At 33.8% G+C, this 10977-nt stretch overlaps 2 protein-coding genes across 2 annotated transcripts; both read right to left on the reverse strand.

The window, feature by feature from the left end:
* Positions 1-679: 679 nt before the first annotated feature.
* On the reverse strand, positions 680-2046 carry LOC143615721 (F-box/FBD/LRR-repeat protein At1g13570-like). The gene has a single exon (XM_077088781.1). The coding sequence runs from the start codon at positions 1800-1802 to the stop codon at positions 912-914; it is 891 nt and encodes a 296-aa protein (XP_076944896.1). The 5' UTR covers positions 1803-2046; the 3' UTR covers positions 680-911.
* A 4027-nt stretch (positions 2047-6073) lies between these two features.
* LOC143615719 (protein DOG1-like 4) lies at positions 6074-7087 on the reverse strand. Its single transcript, XM_077088778.1, has one exon. The coding sequence runs from the start codon at positions 7054-7056 to the stop codon at positions 6274-6276; it is 783 nt and encodes a 260-aa protein (XP_076944893.1). The 5' UTR covers positions 7057-7087; the 3' UTR covers positions 6074-6273.
* Between the last annotated feature and the right edge of the window lie 3890 nt (positions 7088-10977).

The raw sequence follows: 10977 nt of genomic DNA on the forward strand, positions 1-10977 counted from the left end.
GAGTGTTGCTGCACAAGGGCCATCTTATAACTAAAGCTCAATGACAATCTCCTAGACATTATACTTATTTAATATCATCAAGAGTTTGGAATATATTTTGGAAAGAAATATGCAAAAGATCTTGTGAAACAATAAAGCACCAAATATGCATAAAGGGCTACATTGTTCATTGTTCTAGTCAACAGCACACCAAAATGGTAAAATAAAAGACAAGATATAAAATTTCAAGATACCACCAGATTTAAATCTAGCTAAGCATTCATTTAGAATTATGGCTACGAATCCAAGTATACCACTTTTGCGTTTTTTGAGGTCCGTGGGAACATCATAATAGCCTTTGCAATGTCGAGTCTCTTTTCAGCATCAGTCGTAGCTCTTGGTCGGATAATCATATTTTCAAGATGCGGAGAATGATTGAGTAGAAGGTTTATGAAAAGCATCTCTGGTCTTGATCCCTGTACCGATGTAAGTTCTACATTTTGCAACTTGAACAATGTTGGCATACAATGTGGGGAATCTAAATAGCTAAATGTTAACTCCAAATCAACCTCAGGCCCCTACAAAAAGAACACAAAAAGTTAAACAAAGTCTTACCGTCCTGTTTTACTGTATAAAGTATTAACAAAACTTAAGCCTCGTTTACCATTTGCATATGTGTTACGCGAAGTTTTTTCAAATTAGGTGAGCTCCGAAGCATACATAGAGCACCTTTAAGTTGATTCAAATGACAAAATCTAAATCTTCGGAACTCCAATCGCTTTAAGCATTTAACCTTATTTGGAAGCCACTTTGGAAACTTTCTTGCAGCCAAAAATTGTGTGGTGAGAGTGAGATTGTAAGTTTGTAACTTACAAAAATAACAAGTGAACTACATCTAGAATTTTTTTTTTGTGCAAACACTAGTTTAAGACTTACAAAGAACAAAGGTTAAACGTTTTGACTGAAAGTTTGTGCCATACCTTAAGAAAATAACCATCAACGGAAAAATATCGAATTCTGGGCAACTTGCTTAACATCATCGCCAAACTAAATCTTTCAACTCCAAGAACATTTTTTATGGATTCTTGCAAACATACCTCATTAAGGCGTTCACTATGCAATAACCGAAGCAACATGGCATCAGGGCACCTAATGACACGCAAGGTCCGCAAAGTTTCGGACTTTATGTTGAAATTGTTAACATTGACACAACTATTGAGCTTCAATCTCTTAAGTTGTGGTAAGTTGATCACAGTTCCACCTAAATTCGCCAGAAAATCAACTTTCATGAGAAAAACAAATTCAAGATTAGGAAATCCTTGAAACTCAACTGGCGCCTTGAAGATACAGTTACGTAATGCCAACCGCCTCAGTCCTTGACAAGAGAATACCGAGGATGGAACTCGATAAATCTTATGATTTGAATTCTTAATGTTGAGTATTTTGACATTCTTTCTTGATAAGAGTACCATCCATTGATCAACTTCTTGAAAGCTATCAAAGGCTATATTTTTTGGTAAATGGAGAACAAATTTCGAAACAGGGCCCTTATGATTGATCATAATATGGTTTGTAGTCCTTATAAACCCATTATGCCTGTAGCTTGCATAATTTATGAACTTTCTAGAGAATTCATAATCTATAACCAGTCTAGTCATTGTGGTCCATCTATACCTCCACTTTTTTGATAGAATACTTGTTCTTACCGCATCTCTGATCGGGAGCCGCTCTAGAATCGGGTTTATGAAATCCTCTGGCAAGTTACTGATTATGTCCTCATCATCAGGATAACTTACACACCTCCTCTTATGATTCTCTGTCATTAGATTTAAAAAAAAACATGATTAAAAAAGTAAACAACATTATAAACATATCAAGAAACATGAAAGTTTGTAAAGTAGAACTTACCCATGAATCCCACAGGCAATCAAGAGATTGAAAAGTGGAAGAATTGAGAATTTAAAGAATGAAAAAACCTTTTGAGAGTTTTGATTTATCAACAACAAAGAAAAAGGCTGAGTTCGGGTTAGGTTTTCCTATTTTAACGCTTCTAAATTTTTTATATATCTTTTACTTGAACTTAAGTTTTTCTTTTTATTATTCTTTTTTTATCCTGGTCTTGGTTTCAAAATTAATTAATTAGAAAAAAGAAATACAAAACATAATTAGCAAACGTGAAATAAACACTAACATAAAAAAATTACTAGTTGAGCCACGCCAAAATGAATTTGCCAAACTCTTTTCACTTATGGTAACAGTAAGGACATCCATAGTAGCGTCATGCGAAAATAAAAAAATGTTTCGTTATGGCACTGCCACGGAGACAGTGAAAATTTTCCTAGATTTGTGTGCATTGGATTAAATTTCGTGGTTAATCTTGTAATCATTTACTATTAATTACTTTTTTAATATTTTCCTAAATATTTGTTTGGGGCATTTACATATTTCCCTTTTCTAACATCCTTAATTATATATTTCCCCAAAACTAAAAAAATAATTACATATTTCCCCTTCCTAACACATATAAAAAGGGGAAATATATAATTGATTTTTGGGGTTGTGGATATATGTAATTAAGGATATTTAGCAAGGGGAAATATGTAAAAATTCCATATTTATACAGACTAATAGTAAATTTCATAAACTTAAATTCTTAAGTTAAATAATAGCAAGGAAAGCATCAAAATGCAAAAATAATATAACGAAATATTGTGGTATTTATTTCTATTTTTTTTCTTTTCTTCCGCAAGTATACGATCAAAGTTAGTACCGAGATATCTCATGTTGTGGATTTGCAATTTTTCATACTTAAACTTGACTAGGCATTCAATCTTCTCGTCTAACTTGTCCATATTCTTTTGATAATCAAAGCTCGGTTGAAGATGTCGGGTTTTTACCTATATTTCTAGCCGAAGATCTTTTTATCTTGATCAAGCTTGGTGGTTGCTTCATGGGTTTCATACTCATCATCCGTTTCATTTAAGTTGATGTAAGAACAGTCAATATCAGAACCAACTCGAGACGAGCTATTACCGGTGGACTCCAAGGTTTATGCATGTTTGTTTAGATGAAGTGGCCATCAACGGAATGAGATGCCATTTTGTACTTTCTCTCAAAATGTTCCAGGATTTTTCCGTATGAAATACTACAGTACTACACCCATTTCAACTTTATAAATTTCAGATGCTTGTACATAAATATCGTGGTCACTTTGACTGCTGTGTCGGTTGTTATAAAGTTGAATGTGTATGCCTTTGATTTTCGATAATGAGTGAGGAACGGGTTCGGTAGGTGAACACGCCGGGGCGCGACGTGATTGTTTTAATGCATACAACACTATTAAAGTGAATATTGAAGTAACCCATTCATTTCATTTAACATCCAATACAATACATCTTGTTCGTACAAATACAACAAAATACAAGGAAATAAATAATTCATTTAAATAATAACCTAATGGTCCAAAATAAAAATAACGTTTTTAAATATTCAATTACCAATAATCAAACCTGGAACGTTGCATAAAATATATTTTGTCAACACGAATGTTGGTGAACAATTCTATTATTTTTGTATATATAATATGAGGTAAAATCCAGAATTCTTATGTGAAACCGTAAATAATGACAATTGTGGTATATAAATCACAAATAAATGAGGTATCTTTTTAATAGGTAAAAACTACCAAATTACAAGCATGAGAGTATGATCATACTTATTGAGGATGTGGATATGATGCCAACCAACAAAAGTAATAAGCATTTAGCAATTAATCATATGTGCCATATCACACAATCGATCAATTATTCTAAGTAACACATAAACTAGAGTTTGCGATTTGAGGATCCAAGACTTAAATCATGTTTGTTTGAGTAAGCATGCAAGCTACCCACAAAGTATAAAAGAGAAAACGATGATGAAATTACTCATTTGGACAAAGCAACGTCAATGAAGAAACTTAGAATAAAAATCCTAAAGAAAGCGAGCCTGTCAGTTTAACGTGCGTGTCCTAGATTGAAAGGTCTTGAGTTAATATCGAGTCTTGAAAATGGAATATAAATGGTAAAACAGTTCAAAAAATAAGGCCTGGGTTTTCGGGATTTTAAGTTATATTTTACAAAATGCGGTTATAAAGTATGTATGAAATAAAATGAGTTTTACATGAAAACGGGTTTTTGATGTTTAGTTTTACTCAACATTTGTTAAGTTTTACATAGGGGAGTTGGTTTAGTGCTAGTGTGCAAGACTCCGCTAATGTAAGTATCAAGATTCGACTTTTAATTAATGGTTTTTTGGTTTAGTCGTTCGGGACTTGATAAAGTATCAATTCCTAATCCAAGTTACCAACCTATTTAAAGATATGAATTACTTCAATAAAATCAGTACGTAGCTTAAACAAGTTTGAGAAATTTTATTAGTTAAAGTCCCAAACTCGGGTTTAAGCGAGTGTAAGTCGGCCCTATCTTAGTATAATACCAAGTTTGGTTCCGGCATACCATAATCTTAGAAATATAAATAATTAAAGTAGAAACATAAATTTAAATGGGTAGGATAGATTTTTGGTGGTTTGAACGGTGACTAGCTCGTTAAGATGAGTAGTTCGAATTTTACCCGAAACTTAATTGGTTTAAGCCAAGATTTGTTCCAACACTTCCAAAATCTTAAGTAATATGATAAATATATAAAGTAAAACATATATAACTTAAAAGATAGAAGAATCCTTTTCAAGCAGAGGAACAACTGGTTCGCGAGTTCTTGTTCTTAGGTTGATTGTAATAAGTTTACTTTCAATGGAATAATCGTTTAAAGTGATATAGTTATTGTTCTAATTGTTTATTACTCGTTAACGTTAATTAGAAGGATTCAGTTGCACCTCTGATATAACGTTCCAGTTTCATCAAGATCTATTCAAAGACCTACAATTGGTATCAAAACTTTTGCTCAAAATTGTGTGATTTAAGATTTGATTAACAAGTTGTTTATGAGTGTTTTAACGAGATTTCACATCAAAAAACCCTCACAAAACTCATCATCACCGAAATATCACCCTATCAGTTCATACCCGTCACCGTGCAAGCGTCACAAACCCTAAAAATTCTGATTTTGGAAAGTATTAGTCGTCTAGGAAAAGTAATTATCGCTAGGGTTTCTCAGACCTAGTGAAGTTATCTTAAACGAAGTTACAAGTTAGGCAAACTTGTAACCCAAGCGAAGTTGACTAGGCGAAGTTATACTTCGATAAACTTAGTCAGGCGAGCTTAAACTTAAGCGAACTTGCTAAGTTTGCTTCATCTGACACTCAGGCTACTTATCAATTATTTTATTTGTTGCTCACACGTCTATTCATGGGACTTCGTTGGCATAGATATAAAGAATCTAAAATTCCACATTGGAGCCACTGCCATTGAAGTATACGCAAATAACCCGAGTCTCATTAAAGAGAGGAAAGGAAAAGAATTGAAAGGAAAAAAAAGTGTTAGTGTGTTCCCAAGTTTTTTGACAGAAAAGAAACATTATATTGTGTTTCCAAGATTGATTAAAGAAAATAAAAGGTATGGAAAATAGAGGAAATAAAGAAGAAAAATAATAGAATCTCTTTCTTTCTAAAATAGAAAAAAAAAAGGAAAAGAAAGGAAAGAAGAAGAAATGAAAAAGAATATAAAAACTTTCTTTCCTATCACCCGAGACACAAACTTCATTTAGCTTTTTCCCCTTTCCGTGGGCATGTCTTTTCGCGAGATCCAATCATGATCTTTACATGGTGAGTTTGTCCAATTATAAACCCAAAGTCAGCCACACGAATCAATAAAGATTACATATTTGTTTTTCAGTCAATTCTTGACTTTCAAATATACCAACAATCAATAAATTGACCCACAACTCAATCCACATGCTAGGGGCCTTTCCTAGCGACGGGAATGGCGAAGTAAACCTGTGAGACATTGTGGTGGTGGCGGTGATGGGGCGTGATCAGAGAGGAGAGAGCGATAGAGAGATGTATACAAATTTTTTCATATAAACTTTTTCTAGTTATTATTTCATTTTTTTCCGAGTTGCATGACAGTTTTACAAACTTGTACATTATTTATCACAACCCAAACAAAAAAACATTTTATTTCATACCAAATCTTATTAATATATTTATTATGAATAACATCAAGTGTGACTTCATATCTTTTATTGGGCGTTACATCCTCGTTACTTGTAACATCTTTTTTATCATTTTCCCAATCATACCCGTACCCGTACCCGTACCCGATAATCTAAACCAATTCAAACTTTCACCTCATCTAATCAACTAGCTCTTGATTCAGCATCCCTCTTCAGCCCCCAATCATGCAACCGAAGCCGCAGCTCGGCCGCACCAATTAAGAAGTGCACGGCCTGAATCGGCGTCAAAATCTCAATCACCGCCTTCAACGTGGCCATCCTTAACTCATCCGCAAGATGCAACACCTCTTCCAACCCATCCGTCTTCGGCTCCAAAGCCGAATCCACTCTCCCATCATGTTCGTTACTCTCGTCCCCTTCGTTCCTCATCATTTCGGATATAACATTGGAAAGCTCCACCATGGACTTGTCCGCAACAGACTCTTGCACCGTCGCCATTTTCTCGCTTATATTCCTCTCTTCCCTAATTGTTTTCTTTTGTAACTCGTCCACTAGGTTAATCTGACTCAAACTCAATCCGCCTAGGTCGTCCGAGGTAAAAACCGGAATGATTAGGTTAGTTAAACTAGCCTCAAACTGAATACCTGACTTTGAATACAACAAATGGATAACTGTTGTGGGTCTCCACCCAGCTATCCACAAAAACGCATCCTCAAGTGACGTCAACCATGCAGGTGAAAACATTGAAATGACGTCACCTTTGGCTGCTACTGATTTCATCTTGCAGTATTCTTCGTAGTGTGTTACAGACTGCGCAATCAGGAGGCGTAAAACCGATTCGTTGGGATCGCAGTTGTGGTTGTTTGCGGCGGAGATGAGTTGTTGGAGGTTGGTGTTTAGTTCAACCAGCCAACTGTTGAAGAATCTGTGGAAGATTTGAGGTGGGGTGTTTTGAGGTTCTGTCATGACTCATGAGATATGTTGTTTAGTTGTTTAGGTTTATTGACTGTTGTCATATGTATACGTAGAAGGTTTTTCTGGGGGCGCTACCTGTTTTGGAAGGTATTTACACTACGCCTCCCTTCACTTATATTTTGTTGTAATTTCGTGCGTTTTTTTTAAAGACGATGATGTTATAATACTAGCAAGATACTAGAACAAAGTTACAAACATTACAAAACACGTTAAGTAGTGGGGAGCCACACTATCACCACCGGGTTCGGCCGAACCCGGTCATTTTTCTGTTTTATATATAACCTATAGTGTTGAATTAACGAGCGAACCCATTATCGTTTTAAAAAGTATATTCGAACCGATATATTTTTGTTATGATAGTGATATTGCATTTTATTTATCTAACCGAATGATCAACCCAACCCGAACCGACTCATTCAGGCGTGAAAATTTGACACCGGAAAAAAAATCAAACATCAAAAATTCCGAAACCGTAGGAAAAAATTTCTGACTCTGCGACTGACGTTAAGAATCTTAAAGAGATGACCAAAAGCTAGGAAAGTGAAACCATACCATGAGATACATATATAATACATTCATGCACTCTCCAATTTAGGAATTAATTTGCCAAGCAAACATCCTCTTAAAAAAAGCTTTAATGTTTTATTGCCTTTATTACTATGGTTATTATTATAGTTATTATTAGGGATAATACTATAAAAAACCAACATACTTTCTGTGTTTTCTCGTTAAAATCCTTTACAATTTTTTGCACGTTAAAGTCCCTGTACATGTTATATTTGAACAAAGAAATGGCATAACTTTTATGAACAATATGAATTTTTTTTCGCTTATGGAACTATACTAAGATTATTATTAATAAAACTATGCATGACAATGTAAGTGATTGTAAAAATATTGTCATTCATTTCACAGTAAGAATAATACTCAAAGCATTAAGCAGTTACAAATCAATTGTTTAATTCAAAATCAATAGCGGTGTTGTAGAATTTATATTCTTGAGTGATAACACTAATGATTAAAAAAAATGAAAACTCTAACCGATACAAAACATACGAAATCTGCAATAAGGACAGTTGGTAGCCTATTACTCGAGTAAACCTAAGAAACGCTATTTTATTCGGTTCTTGGTGACTTTGGCTGCAATAAATGGGTATTGTGTGTTTGTTGGTACATGTATTATCTATCGACCCGAAGAGTGATCTACAAATGGATTAAAAAAATCTCAATAGTGAGTGTCGAAGAGAACTGCACTTTAATTTGGAGAGATGAGCATATATGGGAAATATATAGAAAAACCAATATGTCAGTTCCATATTGTTTTTATAAGTTACGTCATTTTTTTGTTCAAATTTAATATGTATAGGGACTTTAACGTGCAAAAAATTGTTAAGAGACTTTAACAAGAAAAACAGAAAATATATTGGTTTTTTATGATATTTGCCCTTATTATTAGTATTGTTTGTTATATATTAATGAGCAAAAATAAGTTGTGACACATGCTTACTATTCATTTGACAATGTGTCACTTTTACTCTATTCTTAGAAATATGGTTACCATATTTTACTCTATTCTTAGAGGTTTACACTCAAATCTCATTTTGAGAAATTTGTTATGATTGGTCGTTTGTAACTTTGTATAGGAATAGGCCACATGTCACTTTTAGCCCTATTGCTTCTTTGTTTATCCGTTTACATTTTAATGGTTTTCATTTGTATATACTCTACAAGTTTATTTAACTTATGTTTTACGAGTTAACACACGGGCATAAACGAATTTTTATGTCTATATATATTTAGCTATCTTTAATGGTTACGTCGCAACGCATGAGTCCCAAGTACTAGTAATTGATTTTGGATAAAATAATTGAAAATTGATTTTGGAATGGTTGGATGAAAAGCTAATCCAGAAAAGAAATGTGTATGATGGATGCCATGGAAGGAAAGCAGGATGGGAGAACCGTAGAATGTATTCTTTGTAATTCTAGTTGCCATCGCCGGAATGATATCTTTTGTCGGATCTGTGTTGGAACAAGTTCGATAATCATTAGTGAGCACAACTTGTAATGATTTGATTGCCGATTTACCCTTTAGATGGTTCGTCACAAAAAGTAGGTGCGTTCAAGCAGGCCATTAAGTTCTCAAGTCTTCACGACTAAGTTACGGTTTAGAAGGACTCTCACAAACATTACACGGTTTGTCAAATCATGGATTTGAATCAATTACCCAGATTGACCCAATCCCACAAACGGACCGCCAAATTTTTCAGACGGTCCATCTAAATCAAAATTTGCATACTTTCAGTTTAGACATATGCTTTAACTTTGGTATAATTATTGTTACTTTTGACAACAAGTTGTCAAAAGGAACAAAACTTTCTAGATGTTACATGTAGTGTAGGCTTTGAGTACGCTCAACAACTTACACAGTTGGAAACGTATGACTAATTACGTACATAATCTTAGTTGTCCTTAAAGATTTTTTTTCCTCTTTATCTTCTTGATTTTTCATTGAATTAGCTACTACAAAGCGATTACAATAAAGTGGCAGGCAAACGGGTAACAAGCTGCGCCGCAACCCCCTTAAAGATTCTTAGTAAAACTTAAATTTTACAAATTACAATTAGTACAGTTAATGATCCTGCAACATCATGTTAGCATGTCAACTAAACTAGGGTCACTACAATTGTTAATTATAAGCTCAAGGAAAACTTAACATATGCTCATGAGAGACGAGTAACATATGAAATTACTTCTCGAAACTGAAAGAAACAAAATAAATAAATAAATAAATCTACTATCTACATATTTTAATAAACATTTGGTGAACTTTCGGGCTTGCATCCATCTTGGTGGCACAACGGCTATTTTGGTTGCGTTGTGGAACCAGTTTTACAGGCTGGTAAAAGCTTTTTCAAGAAATTGTGTCAAACATGTGACCTCATGCAAACTCTAAGGTGTTGGTTCATTTGATCTTAGCCGTTGGGGATAGTATTAATGATATTAGTGTAAAGCCTTTTACCTTTGTTAAAATGTTACTTCGTATCTATTTTAATATTTTGAGTAGCATTGTACTGTAACATTTTTCCACAAATAAAAGTTGAATTTTATTTTAGCCGAATTGAAAAGTGGATCCAATTTCCCTAGATGCAACGAGTGCGAGGCTTTGGTGGTTAGGTGTATGGGAATAATGGTTAGGTATAATAATATGATAATTGGTTAATGTTTTGTGAAATTAAGAAAGAAATAAACAAGTTAAGTGTGTGTGATCATGTTATTTCGATGATATGGTACTAAGGATAAACACCAAAATTACTATTTCTTTAGACAATTCGTGTAATTTAACATAATCATTTTATGTTACTAGAGAACTAAAAATACCAGAGTAACTCATATAGATTAAAGTTAGATGAGTTGGTAAACACTAAAAGCGAGGGGATATGATCAAATTTTATTTGTTGAATAAAGCAACTTCAAACTCCGTCATAATTCATTAAAAAATAATATTTAAATTGATTAATAATACAAACGGATAACAAGTTATGGCATTACTCCTTTTTTGAATGACAAAACTAAGTCCTTTAAAAATAACATTAATGGAATGTGGGCTCATAACATACTACTCATGGTCCGTTGGACACGACTAATTAACTCTACAACCTTAGGCACGATGACACAAAAAGTGTCAAATGTTAAGAGTATAAACACGTGTTATTTGTCGAAACACGTTTTCCGTATTTGGTCAGCTTGACCCATTGTGAAGACACTACTATCCAAGCCCACAAGAGGGGAAACACCTGTCAAATTTACACATGCGTGTTTCTCTTATCCATCCAAATACCAAAATGTCAATTAGTTTAAGAGTTGACATTCCATTCAATGAGTTGGCTAAGAAATTCAAAGGAGCTTCTTT

The sequence above is a fragment of the Bidens hawaiensis genome, unplaced genomic scaffold (assembly GCF_021521415.1).
Source record: "Bidens hawaiensis isolate Kalapana, Puna unplaced genomic scaffold, B.hawaiensis_p1.1 tig00044022_1, whole genome shotgun sequence".
NCBI lineage: Eukaryota > Viridiplantae > Streptophyta > Magnoliopsida > Asterales > Asteraceae > Bidens > Bidens hawaiensis.

Bases quoted from the DNA above. Each gene is read 5' to 3' on its own strand.
- LOC143615721 (XM_077088781.1), bottom strand. From the start codon at position 1,802: ATGACAGAGAATCATAAGAGGAGGTGTGTAAGTTATCCTGATGATGAG.
- LOC143615719 (XM_077088778.1), bottom strand. From the start codon at position 7,056: ATGACAGAACCTCAAAACACCCCACCTCAAATCTTCCACAGATTCTTC.